Raw genomic sequence first — 27,361 nt, 5'->3', positions numbered from 1 at the left:
CCTCTCCTATACCTCTACAAAAGTTGCAAAGAAACATTTACCCCCAAAACCCTCAATTGGTCACATTCTTTTGTCATATTCGATTCAATAATTCAGAAAAATAGATTAAAAAAAAAAATAGATTAAAAAAAAAATAAAAAAATCAGAAAAATAAACAAATAAAAAGACCCACTAATCCAAAAATTCCTAGCAATTGCTCTTATTATCAACACTATTATTAATGAGTCAACTCTATCTGAAATTGCATTCATTTGTCAAGAGTGGAAAACAAGCTTCAATCATAGCAAGCACCCAAATTCAAGAAAACTACCCATCTCCCATGTTTGTAGAAAGAAAAGTTTCAATGAAACATTAACCCAAAACCACTTAATTGGTCATAATCGATTCAATAATTCAGAAAAGTAAACAAATAAAAAGACCCACTGATCCAAAAATTGCTAACAAATGTTCTTATTATCAACACTATTCTTACATTTCCCAGACACCAACTTAGGCCTAGGTTTCACAGGCTTCAAATAACAAGCCTGAAACCTCACCATAGCTCTCAGAACCGAAAGCAGCCGTTCCTCAATCTCTTCCCCACGAGAACCCACCTCAAGAAGCCTCAACGATCGAGCAACAGCCTCGATCGTGCTAACGCAACCGAGGAACGGCTCCTTCCTTAATACCAAATCAGAATCCCAAATACTCCCACCATCAAAACCCTCATCAAAATTCAAACAAACACGAATAGCAAACTTAGATAAAAAAGGAAGACTAGCACTCACCATCTCCTTAGCGTGCTTCCACGTCCCATCAAAAACAATAAGAACCACCGAATTGCTAGTCTGATTAGTAGGGTTAGGGTTTGAGGAGACCCAATTTTGTAATGGGATGGGGGGAGGGGAAGAAGGGAGAAGGCCAGGGAAGAGGAATAGGGTTAGGGTTTGGGGATGATTTTGTTGGTGAAAAAGGGAGTCAAGGAGGGGAGAAGAGCCGAGGCGGAGGCGGCGGGAGATGATGGTTTGGGAGTTGAGGAGACATTTGGGGAGGATTGGGGCGGTGGCGAGTTTGTGGCGGAGTTCGTGAGGGTGTTGGAGGATTATGAGTTGGGTTTTGGTTTGGATTGGGGAGGGTGGGAGTTCTTTGCAGATGCATACGGTGGAAGGGCGATTGCAGCCTGAGCAAATTTTTCTACTCTTCTTCTCTGAATTCTCGTTGTTGAGGGTGTTGGGTTTGGTAGCAGTTTCTTCTTCTTCTTCCATATGAAAAAAGAAGGTAGGAGAGTTTAGAAGAAGAGATGTTTCAGTGTGGGACAAATATTGGGCGACTTTCCTATACTATTCACGTGAGATTTCCAACCCCCTATAGGATTATGCGCCCCCTTGTAATTGAATTGTAGCCATAATCGCACAGGGGGTGAAAAAATCATCTCCCTTCTGTGTATAGTTCCAATATTTTTCAAAAAGTACCGTACGACCCACTAAATAGGACGATACAGGTTGTGCCCCAAAAAATCATTTTCATAGGATGATCCCAACCCTCCGAGATACAGAGGGTTTCCATAAACAGTTCCTCTATAATCTATAGACCAAAGGGCTAGAATCATCTTATGGAAATGATTTTTTGGGTATGGCCCATCAAATGGACAATTTGGATCATCCTATGGCATGTGCAGTAATACCAGTATAGTATTTTTATTTTTATTTTTTCAAAAAGCACTGTAAGGCCCATGCCTTGAGCTGATCCAAACTGACCATTATACAGTTCCTCAGTAGAACAAAGCACTAGGATCATCCTACAGAACTGATTTTTTTAGCACAAATTATTAACAATGTGGCTCATCAAATGGATCCCTTTGTAGAGATACAAGTGATTGAAAAGGACAAGTGAAAACCTTGCTGAGTTGCTTTAATCAACCTGGTTAATTCCCAACTCAACTCGCCAAGTTTCCCAACATTGGTGTACTGGAACAACTAGTTGAAGGTCCGCGGGACGACATTCTTCACTTCGGAACATGCTATACGTCGTAAAAATGCGACATTAACATAGAGGTGTCTAGTCACCCACTTAGCTTGAGTAATTCCACAAGAACAAAATGACAATCCTATTGGACACACAAGTAAATACAACATTTTGATCCATCAATGGAAATTTAAGGCTAATTGCGAGTCCATCCTTACAAAATTCGACCAAGTTGTACCTTGTCATCTCCCCCTTTCAATCTGCATCCCCTACTTCCATCTTGAATCGATATATGTATATAGCCATGAAGGTAAAAAAGAAGATATACTTTACATGTTTTAAGTATCTGAAGTGTTAGACACTTGATGGGGGCTTGTAATCAAGCATATCCTTTATACCCAACCGAATCGAAGGGCCCATTGACGAGCATACGTACGCACTTTTCCAGTACACTCCTTTTGCACCCGAAGGTTTGTTTGTTTCGACCGATTTCTGAAGGATCACGACAAAGAAAAGAAAGATTTGCGTTAATTAGATACTCATTCTGGCTGAATTTCATGTAAGTACACTGACACGGTTTAAAAACTCCCCTAAGTCAACTATTGTCTCGCCTGAGTCGACTCGGTTTTATCTTTGCCAAGTTCCCAAGTCTTGGCCCAAGTTTTTAAACATTGTGCATTGGAGACAGTAAAAGAGTGGGCCAACTTACGATTGCAGCTACTAAGTTTATCAGAAGATCTTCGTCGGAGAAACTTGTTTTTCCAAAAGGTAAGTGAACTATGCCGGTTTTATCTGCTCGGTATTCCACCTTTCCTTTCTTGAATTCTGCTATAGCCTGAAAAAACAAGGATGAGTCAATCAGTTGAAAGCTAAGAAAGGAATTCCATTCTGCTCTACTTAATAATCACAAGATAACGACAAACTTCTATCCTTAATCCGATTGTTGATTAGAGTTCAAATTCAAGTAAAATTCATTCATGTGTACAGTAAGTCAAACCAGTCGCTTTTGGATTTGTAGATGACACTACAATTAGTACTATAAAATTTAAATATGTTGTATTTCCACATAATGGTAGGAGTCCTTGGGTCTTCCTTGGAAGCCAAACATGGTTGCTGCTATATCTTCGAATAGTGCAACAAGATGGGAATGTTTGGCAGTCTGTAATATCATATGATGTACCAAATGTTGCTATTAAAAAAAATGAATCAAATTTTATTTTCACAGCAAAAGGTGGTGAAGCACACAACCATAACATACATCCTTTCTTTAAGGAATCCAATGGGGCACAAAGTTTTACCATCAATCTCAGTTATTTTCTCTTACTAGGTTATAATCAAATCATTTACTGAGAGCATGAGTAAGAGTTTGGATGCGCAAGGCAATAGATATGAGCAGGTTAACCACATGGGTGGAAGAGTGAAATGCCTCTGCCCGTAAGTGTGGTGGTGCTACGAGTTTTGATAACGGCATTCCTCACTTTATTCCACACAACCTGATTGGCTGATGATAGATTTTTTGGAATCATGTGTAAATAAAGGGAAGAGTGCCATTATTGAAAAAGGGGAATGAGGATATCAATTCCCTAAAAAAGTGTCAAATCGGTGCAGAAGAAAATCAAACACAAGTATAGAACTTTTACATACCAACATTCTGATTAGATGCGTAGTCTGATATGGGCCTTCAACATGATTAAATTTCAAAATATGCAAATAGAGATTTAAAAGTTTCCAAAAGTTCAGAATTTACATGTAACCTATTTACATTTTGAAGTAAGAAAAATCATAGAAAGAGGCTGAGTTCTAATTGGCAGAAAACTAGTTTTAGTACAACAATTAAATGAAGAATGCACGATTAATAACTACTCCCACTGTAAGTAGATAACTGAGAAAAAATAAAATCAATACGCTTTTTGAAAATGCATTTTGATCATACCTGAGGTATATTAGTTGTAACTGTACCAGCTTTAGGATTCGGCATAAGCCCACGTGGTCCCAATATCTTACCCAAGCTGGCAACCTGGAGCAAGTAACAAGGTGAACTAAAAATACATATATACATATACACATAATGTACAAATTGATGTTCATTCCACACTAGTGTAAGAACTATAAATTCAACATAGAGACAGCAAATAATTTAAGGATAAATTGACTTGTGTAGTACCCTTCAATGACGACATAAAATGCACTCATAAAATTAAATGTCAAGATGAATCAAAGACTGGTTGGTCTTATGCACATGAAGAAGTCCTCTGAAGATAGGTGTATACCATAAAATCAAGTAAAACATATATAAATTAACCATCCATATCCCATAGGCATAAGCATGAGTCAAGGGTGCCCACTTGTCCAAAGAAAATATAAAAATGGAAATGAAATTTGCTCCACAACGATTTAATAGTATCATGACATCATTCTTTAGAAAATCAATTCAAGACGTGAAATGCTCATATGTGGTGTGGCAACGTTTCTTGCTGTCTAAAGTAATTTCTACAATGGCTTTTAAGATGATACAATAAAAAAGCAGTTCAATTTTTCAAGCTAAAAACTGCATTCGAGAAAACAAACAAGTATTCACATCAATTTGGAAGCAATGTAAACTATGATTCGATCATGAAGCAAACTGAACAGCAATTCAGTCGTTATGTAAACTATTAGCATGGGAAAATGCAATCATATGTATTACATTCTACAAGAAAGTACACCATTACTCTAATAAATTTTAATACTAAAAAGTTGACCATAACAGGGAATTTGACTTATTCATTTAAGCCAGTGACACTCGGCCACTTTTTCCCTGAAATATAAAATCAAGCTAAAGTACCCAAAAATTTAAACAGTTCCATTAAGTATTCTTCTAACTTCTTAAATATATATAGCATGAAGTATTTCTTCCTATCCTTGATAAATGAAATGTCTTGGAAAGAAAGGGAGTATATTAAAAAAAAGAAAGACGTGCATTTAAAGAAATAAACATGTTGGGACCTTAACCGGGTAGAACTCACCCCTAAAAGCTAGCCGTTAGAGGGATGGTGCCCAATCCCTTATATGCTCATCCACATCTCTTCACGTTACCGATGTGGGATCTTTGCTTTTTCATGGAACCCCCAAATAATTAGTGGGAGCTTTATATCCACACCCCATGGTTTGCTGTAACCCCACTCTTACTACTACTTAGCCATCTCACTTCTATAATTGCTCAGGTTGTGGCCTGCTCTAGAGGGACCATAAAGAGCTAAGAAATCTTTTAGTTCACACCTTAGTTGTCAATTTGGTTCCTTTCTGGAAAGAATTTCTGAAATACTCCGTCCCAGAATGGATTACAAAACATCCAACCAAATGAAACATTCCGGAAATTCCAACCGGAAAGGGTGTCATGGAAATTCTGCCCAGACACCCTGTACCATCTGGGACTTACGGAGCACAGTGGATTGTTTTCTTTTTCAGCTTTCTTACACTTTTTATGGCCGTTGAGGGGCCTTTAATTCACTCCTCGCAATTGAATGGGAGGGTTAAAATCCATAAGAAACCCCTCTTTGGTAAGATTTAGGGTTTCTTTTGTTTCCCAAAACCCTAAAATGAGGTTGAAGACGACCATTTTTTAGTCATTTGTTTGTGCATGATCACTAAGTTTTAGATCAACAACACACCATTTTAGTCTAGATACTATTCTGCAGTGTTTCCGGAAAGGAATACCGGAATGGGATGAATATCGGAACGTTTCAATCAAAGAGAAAATCAGGACCACCTGAATGGATTGACAACTACCGTGATGTAACGATTGGATTCGTCCTATCCTAGTTTCCTAAGGACCGCTTCACGCCCATCCGCTTAGACCTAGACTAAGCGTTAGCGAAACTGAGAATCTCGCAGAAGCCGCTGGTTAGGTAGACCAAATTCATTTATCAACATTCTAATGAACATAACTTCATTTTATTATCGATTGATTAGACCTTTGTAGTCAAGATCTGTATAAATGTGGGTTTTGGCCAATGAAGGGGGCCAAGGCTTGGTATAGCGGATGGATCTGTGAATGTAGCTGCTAGTGAGGCATGTGGGCCCTTCATACTGTAAGTCTGTAACTCAGGCAATGTAGCTGAACTGAAATTTCATAAATCAAACACTGTCATAATCTGAAAATCAGTCCCTTGCAACATGGATATATCCACCCTTCAACAAACCCATTTAGACGCATATAACATATCACCTAGTCCAAACTCACCTGTGATCCATCGAAAATCCTTGCTGAAGTCAAAATAGAAAAAAATCTGCTGAAAATAATCCAACTCTTCCTCCAAAAACTATTGCACTTAGGGTACTTAAAGCTCCAACTAGGCCTCAACCAAAATCCTGTAAAAATCATGATATATCTCCATAGGTTGGACACACTTTTGGAGAAGTGGTTCACCTTTCCTTCTGATCCCATGTCACTCTAGTATCCTATTAATCTCTTGCAAGTAATTCATCAGAGGTCAGTGAACAAAGGTCGGAAACATTGAATATCTATGAGATACCTAGATCAATAGGAAGTTCAACCTCATAAGCTTATTACCATGTTCATGATCTTGCATGGTCCAATCTTTTTAGCATGAAGTTTATTATAAATTTACAAGTACCCACCATAAATCGAGATTTAAGAAAACCATGACCATATCTCTAACTTTGAAGTGTTTCTGCATATTGCAGTTGACAGCCATCAATCTTGTACCGGTGTAAGTACTCAAGTTTCTTTTTTTTTAAAATGAGAAGTACGCTCACGTTTCTTTTCAACATCATCAAGCAACTCACACTTTGTTTTCCACCAGACTCATCCTCATCACTAGGGTCTTCCAATTTTGGAAAAAAATTGCCAAAATTAAAATTTTTCCTGCTGATTGATTCTTTGAATAGTTGAACATGAACTCAGATTAGAGCAAAATCAAAACTATTGAGCTTATCTCCAATCAATCATTGAAAGATTACCCAAAGTCTGGTTGTCGACTTTCATTTTACCATCCGTCCAATGATAAGCGTTCAAATAATTTCTGCAAAGTCTTCAAGAATGACTAAAAAACTTCATGTCACAATCTGAAACAATCGTCTTGGGGCACGCCACGTGGTCTAATCACATCTCCAAAGTATAGATTAACAAGTGTTGCATCTAGCATCCTCTTTTGGTATAAAATGCACCAGTTAGAGAACTCTTCGACAACAACAGTGATGGAATAGCTACCTCAACGAGTCTACGAAACATCCAAAACAAAATCCAAGTTCGCATGCTCCCATAGGCCTTTTGGAACCCGTAACATTGTGTAGAGTCAGGTGTTTTGAGTCCTTCCTTAAGACTACTTTACATACCACAGCTTCGGTAGAGGTGCAACTCGGGCCGATTTTTTAGAATTCGGGTTGAGCTTTTACATTAAAATCGGGCCAGGTTCGGGTTGATTCCTGTTCATTTTTTTGAGCAAAAGCTCGACCCGACCCGACCCGACCCAAGTTGGACCCCTAATCTCCGGCCTAGTTACCTCTTCTACGAGTGCAATGTTCTTCCATGAGCAAAATATCTGGCAAGGCTTTCTTCGTGTAGCTTTGCAATAATGTTCACTCTTTGTAAGGGAATAATCAGGAATACAAAGTCATTTGACCACAAAGAGGTAAACCCGTGCACCACATACTAGTTGGAACTTGGAAACTCAGTTCCACTTTAATGTCCAATGGGCTAAAAAAGCTTTAGATAAAACTATTCTATAAACTTTAATTGTTCACAGATTGCAAATCTTTCAACAAAGATTTAATCAAGAAAGAAATAAGCATGTACCTATGCAGAGGAAAATTAAGAGACAAAATTCTTCCTGGGACAGCAAGAATAAGAGCTCCAGTTTTTTTCTAAACAGTATGATAAGAAAATCAGCTTAAACCGAGAGTAATATTTCCACCAGAATACCACTGGGATATCTTGTCTGGTAAGCATGTTTTTCAACTGGTCCTAAAGTCAGAGAAAACTATAACCAAGTACAATTGACACTCATTGAAGAACCACTATTTTGCTGTCACAATAACATTCCCTCAGACAATGTAATTCCATATAGCAAAATCAAAAGAAAAGAAACTCTCAAAAGCACAGTTAACTATAGTCTCTCTCTCTCTCTCTCTCTCTCTCTCTCTCTCTCTCTCTCTCAACACAGTGGGCCCACATTGTTTGGATGACCCAAAGCATTCATTTGATGAGCCCTGACATAGATAGGGTGTGCCCAAAAAATAGCTCCATGGGATTATCCTAACCCTTCGATTCGTGGAGGCTAAAAATGGACAGACTTGTGGAGGTTTATACCTGTCCATTTCAACCTCCACAAATCAAGGATTGGCATGATCCCACGGAGCTGATTTTTTGGGCACACCTTATCTATGCCAGGGCCCATCAAATGAATGGTTTGCATCACCCAAACAATGTGAGCCCCCACTGTATTTTTGGCCGAGCAGATAGTGTATCTGCTCGACCGAGCAAAAACACTATTCCGTATATATATATATATATATATATATATATATATATATATATATATATATATATATATGTGGGAATGTGTGTGTGTGTGTGTGTGTCTTCCAAACAAACTCTTCAAATCAGAAAAATAGTGTAATATCCCTCCCGACCTTTGGATGATGATAAAAATAGACAGAGCGAGAGAGAGAGGCAGAAGAAATAAATATGCAGAAACAAGTGCAAAGCCACACCTTTGGCATCATATCTGGAGAAGCAATCAATTTATCAAATTCCATGAATCCTCCTTTTATCTGCTCTATTAAGTCAGCCCCACCAACCAAATCAGCCCCTGCATTTCTTGCTTCATCGACCTTTTCACCTGTAGGAATTCAAGTCTATATAATGATAAGCATCAGAAATAAACACTAAAATTCATGTCATTCCACATAACCTGTTTGGTTGCAAGATAAATTTGTACATGACAGATATACTCTAGGATTGTCCCTACCTTCATATGTCATGGATTTCATCCACAAATTGGAACATCCCAAGGACAAACATATTTTTTTTAGGGTAAGTGTAATCCAGAAAGGTGGAACTAATTTAGTCTAGGCATTTTAGGATAAACTTACCCAAGGATATATGCAAATGTACAATCATTTGTGTCTCTATTTGTCCGTATGTGGGAAAGAAGTCCAAGGCATATTCACCAAGATGGATGCCCCACCTCTCCCGATTGCAGTTCTAGAGGCAATACCAGACCAACTGGAATTGCGGGGGATTTTTGAAACCACCATTGTGAGGTATTCAAATGCTATTCAACATTTTATCTTGTTCTTGGATTCAAAAAAGTTATTGTTCTAAAAATAATAATAACATATTGTTAAATACATTATATAACAAGAAGGGCTGTTAGAAGCTCCCTGACTTAGGTGAGTCTTCTAGCAGTTCCCTATATGTACGTATTGTTGAAAAGTTGGCTTGTTTCAACCAAGGAAGCAGGATTCTTCCCTGGGAGCCTTCGATTCCCGCTTTCGATTCCTGCTCTGGCAACTTTGAGTAGGATTCTTCCCTGGGAGCCTTCGATTCCCGCTCTGGCAACCTTGGTTTCAATGCCATACTTCCCTAAAGAAATTAGGATTGCTAATTGAGGGATTCACGAAAAGGGCTCTTGATCTCACGACCGAGTAGAGAAGAAAAACCTTTGGTTTTGTGCTTCTTGTTCAGGAGAGAGAAAACAGGAAAAGGGAGGGCTTGGAAAGGTGTTCTCAAGGCGATTCTCTTGGTTTCTTCAAGTTAGGAGAAGGCGATGGCGGCAGCAGATTTCTCACTTGGGAGAGAGCTTTGTATTCTCTTGTGTTCACTACAAGAGGGGACATTAAGAAGGGATTGCGGAAAGGGTTGCAAGTGAAGGATTTTGGAATCAATCAAGTGTTAAATCGATTGAGGAGCCTATTGTAATCTTTACTTCTTCATTAGTGGAATATTTCTCTTGATTGCCTGTGGACCTAGGCCTTCGTGCCAAACCACGCAAATCGAGTATGATCTTTGTGTGTGACCATTGTGGTTTGTTTTTGTCTTGCTTTTGATTGTCAGCTTTGATCGGACCTTTGTCTGTCGACTTTCTTGTTTGGGAAGCGAGAAGAACTTAGCTTCCGAAGCGAGTTTCCGGGGAAGCGAGCTTCCCAACTAACTAGGAAGTTTCTGGTTACTATGAAAAAAAGACAAGTTTCAAACTCAAAACAAAACCAAGCACATACCTCAATAAAAGACAAGAACTAGGCCAGAATCGGTGTTGCTTCAAACACAAAACATTAGTAAAAAAGAGGTAAAACTCCTCACATGAATTTAATTTTTCGTAATGCTTACAAACCAGCCCAAAGACCCCTTCTAGGCCATATATTTGCCCTATTATGACTCCAAAACTTTCCCAAAGTGAGGACTTCTAATCCTAGACACTTTCCAATTTTAAAACAGACCCAAAAGGAATCTATTTTAATCTAAGATTCCACCTACACTTAAAATCTTAAACTTCCCAAAAATTAATAAAATTCATCAAATAACCCCATTTATGTTGGCATGAACAAGATGTTGCGATGACATCATCATAACAGCAGTAAGGACCAAGTTCAAATGTTCTTCTTTTTCACTTTTGTGTAGACTTCCCCTCCTTGGGATTCCAAATTTTTTCCCATGAATGCTAGCGGTATACGGACGAATGAACTGCTTGATAGCCACTTGGCAAGTACGACATCATGACCAACATTCCATTATTGTTCAAATGAAGTGAAAATATGATCCTCTAGGTGTGGCTTTCTCATGGTAAACTAGTAAGATGCCAGTCCTGCAGCTAAATGAGTAGAACATTCTTGTCACTAAATATGTGTAGCGGAAGAAACAACAAATTGACTAATGAATCTTTAATCTACAAAGGTCTGTGGGTTTTAGATACTAAAATTCGATGTTTTGCATTTTTTTCATTCTAATAGCAAGGTTTGACTTAAGAAACCTAATATCATCAAGAACAAAGAATTATGAAATAATTCAGCTTTTTTTAATGGCAAAGAAATATATTAATAGAAGAGGAAAAAGGAGACTGAGATGGTCAGTAAAATAAGGAAGATACAAAGAGAAAGAAAGCAGAAATCGAATAAAAATTACAGCACTCAAGGGGGCAAAAAATAAAAAACCTCCAAGCTCTCCCTTATCACTTCTGCCCTAACTAGGCTATCGGCATCGATTTTAGATGATATTTTGACATTCTGATAAGAGATAGAGGACCCCGCCACACAGTCATGGATTTCGTCAATCCAAGTATCGAATCTCCTTCAATGGGATTGACTCCTTTCCATCCACCTGATAACGTTAAGGGAGTCACCTTCCACTATTACGCTCCAAATCATCACTATTATTCTGAATCCCAGCAGAGCTCTAACCCCCGCCTCATTCGCATCCGTAATGCCAATGGACCTGAGAATGCCCAAGTAGTTGATTCGTTCTTGTCTATGAGAACGTCACCAACACCTGTTGGTCAGGATTTCCAAAACCAGATCCATCAAAATCAAGTTTCAGCTGACCCAGACCGGGTGGAGCCTATTCAGGTCTGAGAATGACCACCTGCTCACAACCGAAACATATCTCCTTCCACGCATTCCAGAGATCATAGGCTGAAATAAACTTGAAACAGGGAAGAGTATTAGCCCAACGTATGGTTAAGGCAATTATCTTCATGAATATTAAGAGTGAATATCTTACCACGCTTTGAAAGGAGGGTGTTTTTTTCCTTCCATAATACCCAAATAGCGGCCAACAGTACCATGTTCCATAGGATCTTTCCCTTCACCACAGGACGAAAAACAACCACTCCAAACTGTCCTCTTTCCTTGTACCCAGAAAAACTGTCCTCTTTCTTTGTACCCAGAAAAAATTAAGCTTATACCCAGAAAAAATTGACAGATTCTTTTGGAGGACAAGATGTAATACAATGTGTGTCCTCTTTCCTTTAAAGGTATGGGAGAGAAAACCATGTCCTACACAGACCTAGATCAAAAGAAATCTTCTAAGCAGATTCTACTAATAAAATCAAGATCTAGATCAAAATCCAGGTTCTCTAATTTTGTCTATTCTCTTGTTGAATGCTAGTTTCATTTTGTTTCTCTTTTCTGTAGCATTCTATCCGAATGCCCTCATATGCATTCGATAATACGGTTTCACCAACCCTATGCCTATGATTTAAATCATTACACCTCAACTCGTCAGCCCTAGGAGTGAAACTAACTCCATGTTTCCTGTTTGGAGGAACTAGGAAAGTGGGAATGCGGATTCTGCACACCCCTCTTTTGGTTTCTACTAGTCTACTACTACATAACATGCTACTCTTGTCATCAGTCAGTTCAGTACTTGTAACAGGTCAAACACAAGTGCTTAGTAGCTTTCAATCAATCAGAGTATTTCAGTGTCCCAATTACGAATTTGGGATAAGTAAGAGAATTTGTAAAGCAAGTCCATAAAAGAACAAAAATTTCCAACATGGTTAGAAAAGTGTGCCCTACTTTTCTAACTTCTTCTAACTCTGAAAGCCTCTCTTTGGATGCAGCAATTGATCAGAGCATAATGCCTGTGAAAAAAATTCTAAAGTAGAAGCAAAAGACTCCTTCTATGACCAATTATATTCTGTTAAAATTTGTGTCTGACCCGATTGAAAATTTTGAAACCACAACAAAAAACACCTACAATCAAAAAATTCTACACTAGAAGCAAAAACTTTCTTCTATGACTAATATTCCCTTAAAATTTGTGTATGGACCCATCAAAACCACAACAGAAAACATATATATACAATCAAAACAAGAATCAAAAGACTAAGAAGTAACAAGTGTACCCACCTTGAGCAAGAACAGCCACTCTAACAGTCTGACCAGTTCCCTTTGGCAAATTCACCTAAATGGAGAAATAGCATTCATTAAGCTAAATGGATGTTGTGACAAATCAAACCCAAAAGGCGGAAAAAAAAAAAACAATAGACGAAACTCACAGTGGCCCTGAGTTGTTGGTCATTATATTTGGGATCAATATTAAGACGAAAATGAGCTTCAGCTGTCTCTACAAACTTTGTTTTTGCCATCTGCTTCATGAGCGAAATCACCGTCGGCAAATCATACTCCTTTTTGCTCTCCCTCAGCTTTTGAATTTCAAGAAATCGCTTGGACCGCATCTTAAACAAAGAAAATAACAATAGCATAAAGAAGAAATGAAATGTAATATCAGAAATCAAAACCCTAATGAAGGAAATTAAAGAAAATGTTGAAATGGGTGGATTATGAAGAAAATAACAATATGCATAAAGAAGAAATGAAAGGTAGTATCAGAAATCAAAACCCTAATGAAGAAATTGAAGAAAATGTTGAAATAGGTTGATTCATACTCTGTCTCTTTTGAGGGGCAATGCTGCTTTTCCAGTCTTGGGTTTGGATGGTGGGGCTTCTGACAGGGTGGCGTTATCATTTTCGATGTCTTCGTCGAGTTCAGGGTCGGCGATAATGGCTGCTGAGACTAGAAAGGGAGAAGATGAAGAAGAAGGAGAAAAGGTGGATTTGAGGGGTGAGGGGAGATGGGGAAAACCCCAAAAGCTATGTGATTTTGGTGCTATTGGGCTCTGTAATAGGAGAAGGGGGGAGATAGAGATGGTAGTATGAGTACGAGTAGAGGAAGAGAAGGGTATTGATTTGAAGGATGAGGAAGGGGTGAGGTCTAGAAGGAGGTTGGTATGTGTGGGGGAAGGGATTATCATAGAAGCCATTGTAGTAGCTGTTGAGAGAGAGAGAGAGAGAGCGCTATCCAAATTTCAATCCCCACAAAGATAAGAATGTACAACGTGTAGCATTATTCTATTTAAGTGGATGAATAAATCAAATTCATTTATGCTTTGTGATGGGTATGCTTTACTAGCATTTTGACTCATGTTGTGCATGGGTGTGTAATAAGAAAGGGCGGCCCAGGCTCGAGGCTCCCGCCACTGCGGGTCTTGACAAGGCTAAATGTACGCAGCCTTATTCCTGCTTTGCAGAGAGGTTGTTTCCGTGACTCGAATTCGTGACCACCCGGTCACAGTAGAGCAACCTTGCCCTTACGCCAAGGCTCCACACAAAGAAAACACGAGGTGTAAAATGATGGGCCTCACCTTATGCATTGGCTTGGGTGGAGATCGTGGATCCACGCCATTAGAACATGAGGTAAAATGAGGTGTATGGATTTGAGTGGAGTAGGGTCCCGCCTTATAAAATATGCTGAAAAATGGGGGACCCCTCCCGGTGCATGGATGGTGGACTCACTCGTGGGTGTAAAGTGGTGCGCCCAAATCAAAAGAACTTCAACAATTCCTCATCCCTCCGAGACATGATCATCATCCTAAAACCATCCGGATGCATCACTTGGAAATGCTTGGGCCAAAACCAACAGCTAAAGGAGATGGGAAGTTGGTTTGCGTGGAGATTATGGGCACTACCTGTAGACACCCCATTTTGACTGGACCCAGGTTCGCTGCATTTGTGCGAAGCTCCGTCCAATCATCAAGCTGAGATCCCAAATGGCATTACAAGTTAGGATCGGGTTTCACCAGGGTCCCCGCCAAATTTCATCAAAATCCGAGCAGATTTGTCAAATAGGACGAGCCGAGAAGGAGGTGTGGTATAAATGCATAAGGGGGGTGAGTTATCTGCAGAGGGGGTATCCATGTGAGAAGGGGGGCGAATTATCCCGTGATGGTCGTGCCCGGTCCAAATAGGACAAAAATGGCGGGCGCGCCTTATCATTTTCCGCGCGCCCATCATTTTTGTGCGATCATCAGATAAGGGGGGTGCGGATATCAACATTTCATTTTAAATATAAAAAGAAAAAATCAAAACGAAAGGGAGGACTGTTCATTTTCGGAAAAAATTTGAGAAACAGAGAGAGAACGAGAGCAGAGAGGTTTGGGTTTTTCTCCCGCCGATTGTCTTCTCCGATCCATCTCCGGCAGGCCTCCGGCCAAGTTCCGATTTCCTTCTTCTTCTTCTTCTTCTTCTAGCTTCCTCTATCTCGATTAAACCTATTTCCCTCACCTCCAAGCTCCGGCCGTGAAAGAGAGATCTCAGATCTGAGATCTCAGATCTGAGAAGAGAGGGAGATTTTCATTTTCTCAAGAGAGAGAGAGAGAGAGAGAGAGAGAGAAAGGAGATCTCATCTTGTTCCTTCTTCTCCGGCTATCTCCGGTTAGATTCCGGTCATATTCCGGTTAGTTCTGGGCCGGATTTTTGTTCTGGTTTTTGTTTTTCTTGATCATTTCTCTTCTATTCCTAATTCGAGTTTCATAAAGTGTTAGATTCGTCTTTAAATCCTATCTTTCTCCCTTATAAATCCTGGTTCAAGATCCAAAGATCATTTCTCAGATCTCTGCGCTAATTCCATAGATCCATCCCTCAAACCCTAGCTTTCCTTTTTGTTTTGATCTGGTATCACCTTCTTCGCCTTTGATCCAAAGCCGCAAGCTCCAGATCTGAAGGATTTCTATCGAAATTGAGTAATATTCTTCAATCGCAGAGAGGACATAGGATCAGATTAAATTTTCAAGAAGAAAAGGTGAGAAAATAAGCTTTGACTTTAGACCTGCATCACCTGTAAAGGAGATTCTTACATCAGGTACTTTTCCTTTTTTAATATAGTTTTTATTCAATTTGCACAGGAAATCGTTTTTTAGATTGATGATATTGTCTTAGGTGAATATCCATATGACTCTTATTTTTCTAAAAATTGACATTGATCGGTAGATTGCTATGCTATATGAGATGGATCTTGTGAAAAGAGAACTTGAGTTGAGGATTTAATGTTCTTATTCTGCATTTTGTAATTTTCTTTTAATACAAATCTTGTTAATAGCTTGCTGTTTGGTCCTTGAATCGTATGTTGTGGTGCGAGATTTGGATTTGTTCTCAGAGTATTGTTGTGTTATTTTTCCTCTGAGAATCAATGAAATCAAATGTTAAAATATTAGTAATATGCCTTAAGTAACCTTAACATATTTATTGATTTTGCTTAAACCAGCTATGTTGCTTAGATTTTTTTTTTTTTTTTTTTTTACATTGAATCCTGTTTTTAATGCTCTTAATCGAATATTTCAGATTGGATGATTTAAGTATTCCTTAGTCACCCTCTCACTTTGTAATTTGCAGCCCCCACCACATCACTCACAGGTCCTCTTCACATGATAAGAGAAATACATTTCAATGTAATATGTTTATGTGTTGCTACGTTTTCATCAATTTCCTCTCGTTTACATTTTGCTTTACCTTAGCTGAGTCTCTCATACCCCATTGGAAATAGCATATACCGAGACACTTTGTTTTCAGAAGATGTCGATAATGAAGTATTTGAATCTATTTAGTTTTTTTTTTAGTTGAATGGAATAAGGACACATGTTTCTCATGAGCAGTCAGAATCTGTATGGAATCATTTAACTGGAAGAATTTGATCCTAGTCTTGGAAAAGATTCTCCTTGACATGGTTTTATTTTTATTTTTTAGAACCCATTGCCTTGTGGAATGTGGAGCTATTTAAAAGGGGAAAGATTACATTCATTTTCGTTATGATTTTTAGAAATTAGTCAATGGATTTTCTTTTGATAGATATATTTGGAGCATTTCAGTTTTAATGGGATCATTAGGTAAGATTTGGAATAAGATTGAATCTGTCGATTGGCTCGTTCTATAGTGAATATGTGCGTATGTATGTGCTTATATTTATAAGTGTATGAGTGTACGTTTAAGAGGATATGCATAAGGTTGTGTCTCATAATATCTGTTCACCGTAATTCCGTCCCTGTTTGTATACAATATCAGCCTATGAATCAGTCTTTGTTTGAATAAAGAGCATTCCAGAAATCAGCCGTATTTAAGCTCTTGCAGATATATTTTTTTAGAATTTTTCTTTCCCTTGGGAGGATCGAGGCTCCTGCTGTTCTAGGGTCTGTGCGGGCTGGTTTTTAAGGCTCATTTGATGTAATCATTAGGAGTAATGCGAAGTTCCGAGTATCAAAACTGATTGGATGGCAGCAGAAGGAGTTCAATCTCAAAAACCCATCCGCTTACCATTACGACCTTTTGGTACTTGGATTCATGGTTTTGCTTTGTGGAGTACTTGGAATTCCTCTTTCAAATAGGGTCCTCCCACAGTCTCCTATGCACACAAAAAGCCTTGCTGTTCTCAAGAGGCAGCTAATTCGAAAGAGGATGATAAAGACTGCTAAGGAAGGAATAAAGCAGCAAGCTAGCAACATAGAAATCTATGGCAAGATGCAAGAAGGGTTCATAGAAATGGATAAGGCCCCGACAACTAAGTCGGTAGATAAGGAGCTGAAGAACCTGAAGGAGGCAGTTATGAGAGCTGATGGTAACGATGGAGAGACAAACAGTTCGTTTGATCCTGAGAAGCATAGACGCACACTTGCCTGTCCAGGTTAATGAGCAGAGAGTGAGCAGCCTTTTCCAATCTCTTTTGGTGGGTTTTTTCCATCGCTGCAATGCCTGTCATCAAGATGATACCCGCCTCAGTTCTGTGGGGATACTTTGCCTACATGGCCATTGATAGCCTCCCTGGGAACCAGTTCTGGGAAAGACTATTGCTTCTCTTCATCACTCCTGGCCGGTGATTCAAGGTTCTGGAAGGGGATCATGCTTCCTTTGTGGAAACAGTACCATTTAAATGCTTTGCTGCTTTTACTCTCTTATAGTTTGTGTATCTTCAGGTTTGTTTCGGGATAACGTGGGTACCTATAGCAGGAATATTGTTCCCAATACCCTTCTTCCTGCTCATATCCATAAGACATCATATTCTACCCAAGTTGTTTTACCCGCGTCACCTGTGGGAACTGGATGCAGCTGAATACGAAGAGATCGCCAGAGCCTCGCATCGTGATTGCAGCATCTCGTTCAAAGAGCTGGAACTGCCTTGTTCAGATAGCGGGGAGAGTGGTGTGGAAGTGTGTGATGCCGAGTTATTAGATGAGCTCACCACTAGCAGAGGGGAGATTAAGCTCAGAGCTGTGAGCTTCAATGATAACAAAGGTTTTCGGGTTCATCCGGAGGAAGGTCGATATGAAAGTGAGTGAGAGCTGAGTTTTTTTTGTGAGGGAAAAGGGCAATGATAAGATTACTTGGAGCCTATCTTTGTGTGTGTTTGGGAGACCCACCCGGTTTCATTCTCTCGTTAGTCCTCTTTGTGCGCCGTTTGGTTTTGGGGAGAACACCCTACTCGGCTTGGCTTCATACCCCTACCCTTAAGGGTATCAGGTTGCATATTTGTTGCACCCTAGGGCTAGGTAGCTGTCCGGCCCGGCTGGGTGTTTTACCTTTGCCAAACATTCACAAGGTCTCTTATTCTTTTTAGACCCGCCCGGTTTCATTCTCTCGTTAGTCCTCTTTGTGCGCCGTTTGGTTTTGGGAGAACACCCTATTCGGCTTGGCTTCATACCCCTACCCTTATGGGTATCAGGTTGCATATTTGTTGCACCCTAGGGCTAGGTAGCTGTCCGGCCCGGCCGGGTGTTTTACCTTTGCCAAATATGCACAAGGTCTCTTATTCCTTTTGCTTGTAAGCTTCTCCTTAGTCGATAGTCCATTCGCATAGGAGTCAGCCTTGATTAGAGAGTCTTTGACTCATTCATCCTTTAGATAGTGTTATTAGAGAGTCTTTGACTCATTCGCCTTTTAAAGTGGTGTTATAGGAGAGTCTTTGACTCATTTGTCTTTCAGGTGGTGTTGTTAAAGAGTTTTTGACTCAATCTTTCTCTTTTGGTTTTTCTAGAGAGTCTTTGACTCATCTATCCTTTAGTTGGTATTAGTGGAGTCTTTGACTCGTGTTTCCATTTCTTTTAGAGAGTCTTTGACTCATTTATCCTTTAGTTGGAGTCTTTGACTCGTATTTCCATTTCTCTTAGAGAGTCCTTGACTCATTTATCTTTTTAGTTGGTTGTTAGAGTCTTTGACTCATATTCCTTTTCTTTCAGAGAGTCTTTGACTCACTCGTCCTTTAGATAGCAGTATTAGAGAGTCTTTGACTCATTTCCCCTTTTTTCTATAGTTATTTTTAGGAGCTTCTCCTTAGTGTTGTCGTTACTCTTGTTTGTTGGAGACTTGCCCAGTCTCATTGGAGCTTTACCTTCTGGGTCTTAGATCCTTTTGTCATCTTTGATAGTGTAGACACCCCATTTTGACAAGGCCCTAAAGTCCCCAAAATTGAAAATCCAATAGAATTCCCGAATTTCGGGTCCCCAGACGTCCCGAAATTAATCTCGAAATTCCTGAGGGGTGGCCCCAAAATGAGAAAATGGAGAACAAGACGGGCGAGTGTGTGCCATCATCAAAACTGGCTGTGCTCATATCATTCCCCTCGTTCGATGCAAAATGAGGGTGCGCCCATGTCGGCCCATTGGTCAATCGGTGTAAAAATTTGGAACAGGTTAGCGCGGCTATCGAAGCAGGGTAGTATTGGTGTTATCTCTCTTTATTACGAAAGAGGGGGTTGAAAACAACCAAGTGAGGGTGCTCATTGATGGAAATAAAAGCAAGTAGGGCATAATGGCAATAGGGTAAAATCGCTTTATCTTGGGGGCATTTAATAAGGATGGGCATTACTTCCTTTGCAAGCAACATACTTAGGCCATTGGATTAAAGAGATGAGGTGTAGGGCTTAGATCAACTAGGCACTCTATGTTTTTAGGGTTTCTAGGATAGAATTAGAGCAAGGGAGAGGATCAAGGGTTGAGAACAACCAAGGGAAGCAAGATGCCACATAGAGGGTGAAGATTAGAGCTAGGTCCCTAACCCTAGTTATAAGAGAGGATTTTCTCAAAAAAAAAAGAAAAAAGGAAGAAAAAGAAAAAAGAAAAAAAAAGAGGGCAGCAGCAGCAGGGAGAGCAAGAGGAGGGAGCTTCTTCATCTTTTCTCCCAACAGGGGAGCCGAAGAGGGGAGCCACCAAAACAGAGGGAGAGAGAGAGAGACCGCCGGCCAATCGCCTCTACCACCGTCTTCTCCGGCCATCCTAGCCGGAATCCGGCAAAAATCCGGCAACCCCCATCACTTCCGACCACCATCTTCCTCGGCCAACAACCCCACGACCTCATTTGCCATTCAAACCCCATCTCCCTTCCTCCACAGCCACTCTCCACCATCCTCCACCGCACCACCCAAACCCATTAAACCCAAAACCCTTTTTTTCCCCAAAAACCCACCTCAGCCATCTCCCTCATTCTCCCCATTTTTATTCTTATTTTTTTCTTTTCTGTTCTTCCTCCCACCGCCGATCACTTCACAGCCGCCACCTTCTTCTCCGGCGAGCTTGCCGGAATCCGGCAAGCCTACAACCCCTTCTTCCTCCTCCATTCTTTTCTACCACCTTCCTCCTCCTCCACAGCCGAACCACCATCCACAGCCACCATCTCCACCCCAAACCTCTACCACCTCCCTCAGCAACTCCCAAACCCAAACCCCATTTTCGAAAAAACCACCTCCTCCTCCATCTTCTCCGGCAAACCGCCCCGCCGCCACCACCATCGAACCCCCAGCCACCCATCATCATCTCGAAAATCTACCCCAAGCTCCATTAAAACCGCCCACCACCACCACCACCTCTATCATTCGGCATTTTTCCTGCAAATCCAAAACCCATTTCAAGAAGAAAAAAAAAAAAACCACCGAGCCTCTTCCACCGAGACCCACCAAACCCCCACCCTTTGCCTCCACCCCAGCCGCCACCGCAACCCTCCCCGTTTCTTCTCTTCCCGCCTCGCCGCTCCTCCACCACCAGCCGCCACCATTTCTTATCTCTTAAAAAAAAAAAAAAAAAAAACTTCCAAACCCAAAAATCCAACCCACCGCCACCTTCTGCCGTTCCCACCCCCATTCAGCCACCGTACCCTCCCATCAAACCCATTTTCCCTTTTTTCCCATCTCACTTTCTAAAAAACCAAGCTCTCTCCAGATTCACCGCCATCAGCCACCTTCTCTTCCCCAACAGCCGACACTTTAAACCCTAGAGAAGACCCCACCTTCTCATCTCCTTCGGTGAAATTTCTCCCGGAATCCGGCGATCCTCCGAGGGACCCAGTCGTCTTTGTCGAAATTGGATCGGAATTTCGATCTACCCCATTTGTGAGGGAAGGAGATATAAGCAGGGTGAAGAAATTAAAAAGAAAAAGGGGGAAAAGGAGGGGAGGATTCGGTCATTCTCTTTGGGAAGGAGGGATCATTTTGTTGAAGCAAAAGAGAGTGAGAACAGCGATGAGGAGGTAATTTCAGAAAATTCTTGGCTGAGCTCTCGTCAATTACACTGGTAATCTCGCATCCTTTGGTTGAATTTTGATAGCGAGACTACCCAGTTTTAATAATGGCACCAAACCAGCTTTTTTATTTTATTTTATTTTATTTTATTTTATTGAAGTTGATTATTAATATTAAATTGTCGAGAATAGTAACTGTTTGAATAGTAATAGGATGAAATATTTATTTTTGTGCATAGTAAAGGTTGTGTGAACAGTACTAGAATGAGTAATATTATTAAATCATTATTTTGTCGATTAATATTATTAAATTATTATTTTGTCGGTGATTAATATTATTATTTTATTATTTTTGTCGGTCGCGATGAATAATATTATTTAAGTATTATTTTCGTCGGTGGAATATTTAATTATTATTTCGTTTCCAATTATTGATGGTTCCCGCTGGTGTGGGATCCGCTGGTGTGGGGCCCGCTTGTGTGGGACCCGCTGATGTGGGACCCGCTGATGTGGAGCCTACTGATGTGGGACCCGCTGATGTGGGACCCGCTGATGTGGAGTCTACTGATGTGGGACCCGCTGGTGTGGGGCCCGCTGATGTATGAATAGTACTTGGTAGGTCCTACTGTGAATAGTAGTTTTGAATAGTACTTATGAATAGTAATCTTGTATAGTAATCTTGCATAGTGACTATTGACATAGTTCTTATAGATTTTCAAGAGGTTGTCCATCGATTTCAGAGGTTTCCTCGGCGGGTCCAGGCTATGACGGAATGCTTCTTGAGCCAACCCCCTCCCTTCCTGCCTTAGAGTCTTCGCAGGTTAAGGGATTTCTTCCTCTTTAGAGTCAGTCCTAGAGAGTTTAGGAGTCAGTCCTACCATCCTAGGGTTTAGGTGTCTGTCCTACCCCTGTAGAGTTTAGGATTATGTCCTATCCCTTCATAAAATTTAGGATTTCGTCCTTCAATCTTTCAGAGTCAGTCTTCAGCATAGGAGTCAGTCCTTCAGTCTTTCAGTGGTCTGTCCTATCATCATAGGGGTTAGGATTCTGTCACCCTCTCATCAAGTCGTGCGTTTTTTTCTATCCACTCCTGCAAGGTATAGGATGCTGTCCAACCCTTGCAGAGTCGTGATTCTGTTCATTCCCCCCGCAAAGCATAGGATGCTGTCCAACCTTTGCGGGATATCAGGAGTCTGTCCTCCCCTTGTGATGATAGGATTCTGTCCTCTTGTGTCGAAAAAATCAAAAACATCTGAAAAATCAAAAATCTCAAAAATCTCGAGTCATTAGAGTGTAGTTAGGAAAATCTGTTCCGAACTACGGATGGCTTGATCCCTAGCTGAGGGGTACGTAGGCAGCTCAGGCGTGCTGCTGGCACCCTGAGTTCAGTCACCATTTTTTACACTCTTTCACCCTTTACACACCACTTTACCATTATTTCTCACCTTTCCTTCCGAACTACGTTGGCTTGATCCCTTTCAACAGGGTACGTAGTGCAGCTTGGGGTTCACATCCCAGGTCCAGCCAAACCTTTAAAAATAAACATTTCAAATATTCCCAAAAATACAAAAAACTTCAAAACTTCCATAAGCTTTCAAACCTTTAAAAATAAACATTTCAAATATTCCAAAAAAATACAAAAAAACTTCAAAACCTTTTCAAAAAAGATCTTCCCCTAGAGTTAGGAGTCTGTCCTAGATATTTAGGGTGTTTTAGAGTTAGGAGTCGGTCCTGATTTGTATTGATATGGTGTGTCCTGTCGTGTGAGTGTCCCTAGAGTTAGGAGGCCTCAAGTCGATCGGTTAGACATTTAGTCGAACCGATGGCTAGACTAGGAAGCATATAGTCAACCCATGGTTTTCCTTAGAATGCACAGCCTAGATACACATAGGATATAGGGCTCACCTGCATTAGCTTAAGGCTAATCAACTTGCATTAGTTAGGGCATATAGAGTCCTAAAAATTACAATCCACTTGAATTTAAGCAATCGCACAAAAAGCTTTAAACATCAGTCGAGTCTAGTGGATCGAGTCTAGGATAGCGGTCCTAGAGTTTTAGGCATCGTAGTTTAGAATAGGGCACCGAACTACGTTGGCTCTGATTCTTCCCGAGGCCGGGATACGTAGTGCAGCTAGGATGGATGGCCATCCTGGTCCGAGTCAAGTATTGCATTAGAGTCTAGGGCTTGTCGTGTCGGGTCATGTGTCGAGTCGTGTTGTGTTGTGTGTTTTGCTGTGTTTTCTTATTTTTATGTACAGATCCTATACCTTTAGCTGTAGCATGCATGTGTTTGCCCACCAGAACTTAGACACCAATCAGGCATGTCACTCATAACCTAGATATTTTAGGTGACACTTCTTTCACTTCTTTTATGTGTGTTTCTTATTCATCTCCGAGACGTGCATGATTAGCTAGACGTTATCTCGGGGATATTCGTTCCCATTTCGCATGATTTTCTCCCAAAACTCTTCAAAATTAATAATAAATGGCATAAGAGACCAGGTGCTAGCACTTGGGCGAATTGGGGGCGCCTAATCCCTTCCCCATTCGTCATCAGGCACGAACCCTATTTTATATCTCTGGTTATCTGTTGCAACAGAGCACAGCATGGGATCCAGGGCCCACTTCCTTGGATGGCGACTCTTTCTTTGCTTAAGGTGCGTCTCGAATCCGGGCTAGTCCCCGAATCGAGAGGTATCTCACTTTACATCGCCGCTCATGCTGTGAGGGGCACTCTTTCGAGAGTTCCTTGGTGGGGCTCTCCTTCACGTGGACGATCTAGAGACTCGCGCGGGGGCACGTCCCCCCGCCCCTCTCGGATCGAGGTCCACAGGCTGGCGACTCTGCTGGGGAATCTTTGAAACATTGCCTAACTCTGTAAAAATGCCATTTTTAATTAATTTTGAGGAAATTTGGGTCAAAACCAAGTTAAATGGGAACTTTATCGTTAGAAATCCAGGGGCACCAAGTAGGTGCGTAACTAAAACAAGGGATTCACACACTGCACATCATACATTGTCATATTCTTTATTTCTTTCATTATTTTCATTATTGGCCTCAGGGAATAGATATGACGCGTACCAGTTGGGAACCGTTGTATCTATTTCCGAGCTATGCGCCGGAGCTGCAGCCGTAGACACTGGGTGTGCTGGTGTTCTACAGCAGCCGATGAGCAATGAACATACTTTGTATAATGCTGGGTGTGCTGGCATTATACATCAAGGGTATGGTCATAAGCATAGTACCCTGCAGAGATGCCTGGGCCCTACTTTTATTTCATTATATTATGTATGTATATATTAGTTGCTCCCTTTAGAACCAAAATTAGGGAACCCTTGCTAGGACACTATATATATGTACTCATATAGGACGAACATGTGCGACCAGCATATGTGAGCCTAGGATAGAAGTCAGCCTACCCATGTAGTGTAGAAGGGTAAGTCACACCGTGGTTACCCGCGCGTTTTCTAGTACACTCACAAGCACTTTTGAGTCAAGATTATCTGGGCTCCGCTAGATCAGGTTAGGGCTGGTGCCCCTGGTTAGGATATGTATGTATATATGTACGTGTATGTGTTATATTTATTCTCAGATTAGGACATGTCTCCTAGATTAGGTTTCTGTATCTGTCGCAGTCGTGCATTCCTTCAGACCTGATCGATGACCCTTACTCTTGCTCGGTTGTCAGCTAGATCGTGATTTACCCTGTGATCTCTTATCATACGGTCACCCCGGTGTGTTGGGTTCATGTGTTTGAGTTGTTCTGATCCATTACATCAGGTAAAGTCTATTCCTTCTTTCAGTTTGGGTCTGGCCGACGGTTTTGTTCACCGCCTTTCATGGTCATGGTCCAGTCCTTGATTCCTTATTTTCCTGATCGGTCTTTGTGCTAACCTGTTAGACCAGGGTCTGTCTATCAATAGAATTTTCTGGTCTAACTATCAGCTACATAGTTTCATTCCTCAGTCTTCAAAATGGTTAATCATTTTCCCTGGTCTTTGTCCTGATCATGGTCTATGTTTTGTCTCCTGAGTGTACGGTGGTCTTGTTCCTTTGTACATGTATTATTCGCTGAGTCGATGTACAGTTTTGCCATCTTCTTGTGCATACCCTATGTGTCGAGTCGGTCGTTCAGATCAGGCCACCTTTTTACAATAGGTGTTCCAGGTCTGATCCATCCTATTGCACTCCTTCGATGCAGTCGATAGTATTTCTTTTACCTTTGTTGAGACTATATCTGTCGTTTTGTCTTCAGATTGTACAAATCTCTTTGGTATGTCCCGTTTTGTCGATTGGTTAGATCAGAACCCTCTTTTCCAGTGAGGGATTCCTGGTTCAATCAATCATATGTACATTCTTTCAGAGTCACCTGGTTAGTGGTCTATACTCGTCACTCTCATAGCCATGGTCTATTCATGTGTCATAGATCCGTGTTGTGTGTGGATATTACTCATTGGGTTAGATTTTCGCTACTTGCATGCTCTGTCTTAGATATGGTTGATGGCTTGTCCGCTGTCTCTATGACCATGATCTATCATTATCGATCCTCTTGATCATACAGTTGTCAATGTCCATCATCAGATTTGAGATCCAGTCTATGACCTACTTCTGTCATTTTGTGGCCGTGGTCTACCTTTCTGATCTATTCGAAAGTCTATGATTATTGATGAACAAAATCATTGTCACCAGTTGTATCCTTCCCATATGATCGGTCAAAATTATCCCTATTATTTCGTTATTCAGGGTTATCTTCCCTCTCTTCTGATCTTATCCTATCTGTGATTAGGTTAAATCATGTCGAACAAAGTGATGAGGGTTTGGATAAGTGAGTCAATTCGAGCTCTCCCGCGCGAGCGTGCACAGTGGAGTACGGCCGACAGGTTCATCAGCACGTTTAATAATTTGAGCGCATCCGGTGTGAATTGGCAATTTCTTCAAGCAGCTGCAAGACTCTGGGATCCTATTCTTCATGTTTTTCAATTTGGTCCCTTTGAAATCTGTCCTATATTCGAGGATTGGTGCGCCTTATTAGAACTCCCACCTGAGGGACTCTGGATCCAACCTTCGAGTGTAGCGTCTCCTCGTTCCCTTTTCTGTAAGCTTTTCGAGAACCAAACTGTTGATGCTATGCCCTATTTCAAAGACACGTACGTGCAATTCGATGACCTCATTGAGCGTTTTTCTAAAAACGTTGACCCTATTGATACCCGTTTTCAAAATTGTAGACGCAGTGCCTTAATCTTTGGTGTCCTTGCACGTCACGTTGTCCGTGAAGACTCCAGTATTGCCCCTGTGACCTTACTGAGTGTGGTCGATCAAATTAGTGAAGGAAGGAATCCTGTCCCACTCATGCTAGCAGAAACCTTCTCTGGGCTGGATCTTATCGCCCGGCAAGAGGTGAAGGATAATTTCCATGGGTGCGTCAAGTTACTTTATTTATGGCTCTGTGAAAAACTCACCATCCTTCGGCCACAGAGTTCCCTTCAGTACACCCTCAAGGATCATCTTTCGTGGCAACCAATGGCCAATAAACCCCAATCCATTGATGAGTGGCGTAATTGGTTGCAACACGTGGAGAAGGATCAATTTCACTGGGTGAGTCATTCATGCTTACATGTTATCACTAGCACCTGCCCACACCCATTTGTGTATCTTATGGGTTTGGAAAAGTCAACCTTTTATGCTCCCACTCGTCTGCTTTACCAGATCACGGGAAGTCCATGTCCTCCCGGATTTGTAACCCCTCCTCCTTGCGAAAAGCTTACTCCCGATCTCATAAAGTCTATTGTAGCTGCTTGGGGAAACAAGGTTACCGCTAGGAGATTTGCTCTATCATCTAAAGTCCATCGAAAGGAGTTACCAGAAGAGCCTGCGGGAAAGAGAGCTCGGATCATGGAGCATTGAAGACCATTTTCATACAATTGTCATTTTAATTTCAAGTTTCATTATACTCATTTTGTTCCATCTACTTGTAATTAAAAGTGACATGTTTTATCAATCGTAACTGCAGTTTGATTTGTGATCAATGAAAATGTGTTCTTTTCTATTTTTCTCGTCTTGAATTTACGTGAAGTGTTCCATCTCAATTATCAAATGTGCAATCTAACTTATTAACTTCCATTCAGGAGTCTTAGCAGGACATCA

General features: G+C 40.8%; 2 protein-coding genes and 1 pseudogene across 2 annotated transcripts; 1 reads left to right on the top strand and 2 right to left on the bottom strand.

The window, feature by feature from the left end:
- Positions 1–322: 322 nt before the first annotated feature.
- LOC143881089 (DTW domain-containing protein) lies at positions 323–1,293 on the bottom strand. The gene has a single exon (XM_077384086.1). It carries the CDS (start codon positions 1,242–1,244, stop codon positions 438–440), a length of 807 nt encoding a protein of 268 aa, XP_077240201.1. The 5' UTR covers positions 1,245–1,293; the 3' UTR covers positions 323–437.
- A 713-nt stretch (positions 1,294–2,006) lies between these two features.
- EMB3126 (Ribosomal protein L1p/L10e family) lies at positions 2,007–13,776 on the bottom strand. Its single transcript, XM_077385569.1, has 7 exons — positions 13,332–13,776; positions 12,942–13,121; positions 12,793–12,847; positions 8,659–8,786; positions 3,878–3,961; positions 2,654–2,779; positions 2,007–2,436 (listed from the first exon to the last, which is right to left on the bottom strand). The coding sequence occupies exons 1-7, from the start codon at positions 13,704–13,706 to the stop codon at positions 2,299–2,301; spliced, it is 1,086 nt and encodes a 361-aa protein (XP_077241684.1). The 5' UTR covers positions 13,707–13,776; the 3' UTR covers positions 2,007–2,298.
- A 2,526-nt stretch (positions 13,777–16,302) lies between these two features.
- On the top strand, positions 16,303–18,047 carry LOC143880636 (boron transporter 4 pseudogene; annotated as a pseudogene).
- The last annotated feature ends 9,314 nt before the right edge of the window (positions 18,048–27,361 follow it).

The sequence above is a fragment of the Tasmannia lanceolata genome, unplaced genomic scaffold (assembly GCF_043159265.1).
Source record: "Tasmannia lanceolata isolate RefF3 unplaced genomic scaffold, GAP_Taslan_0.1 ptg000007l, whole genome shotgun sequence".
Classification (NCBI taxonomy): Eukaryota; Viridiplantae; Streptophyta; class Magnoliopsida; order Canellales; family Winteraceae; genus Tasmannia; species Tasmannia lanceolata.
This window is presented reverse-complemented; position numbering and strand designations above follow the sequence as displayed.

Bases quoted from the DNA above. Each gene is read 5' to 3' on its own strand.
- LOC143881089 (XM_077384086.1), bottom strand. From the start codon at position 1,244: ATGGAAGAAGAAGAAGAAACTGCTACCAAACCCAACACCCTCAACAAC.
- EMB3126 (XM_077385569.1), bottom strand. From the start codon at position 13,706: ATGGCTTCTATGATAATCCCTTCCCCCACACATACCAACCTCCTTCTA. The intron at 12,848-12,941 runs GTGAGTTTCGTC...TTCTCCATTTAG, and splicing joins ACCAACAACTCAGGGCCACT to GTGAATTTGCCAAAGGGAAC. The intron at 8,787-12,792 runs GTGGGTACACTT...GAATTCCTACAG, and splicing joins AGTGGCTGTTCTTGCTCAAG to GTGAAAAGGTCGATGAAGCA.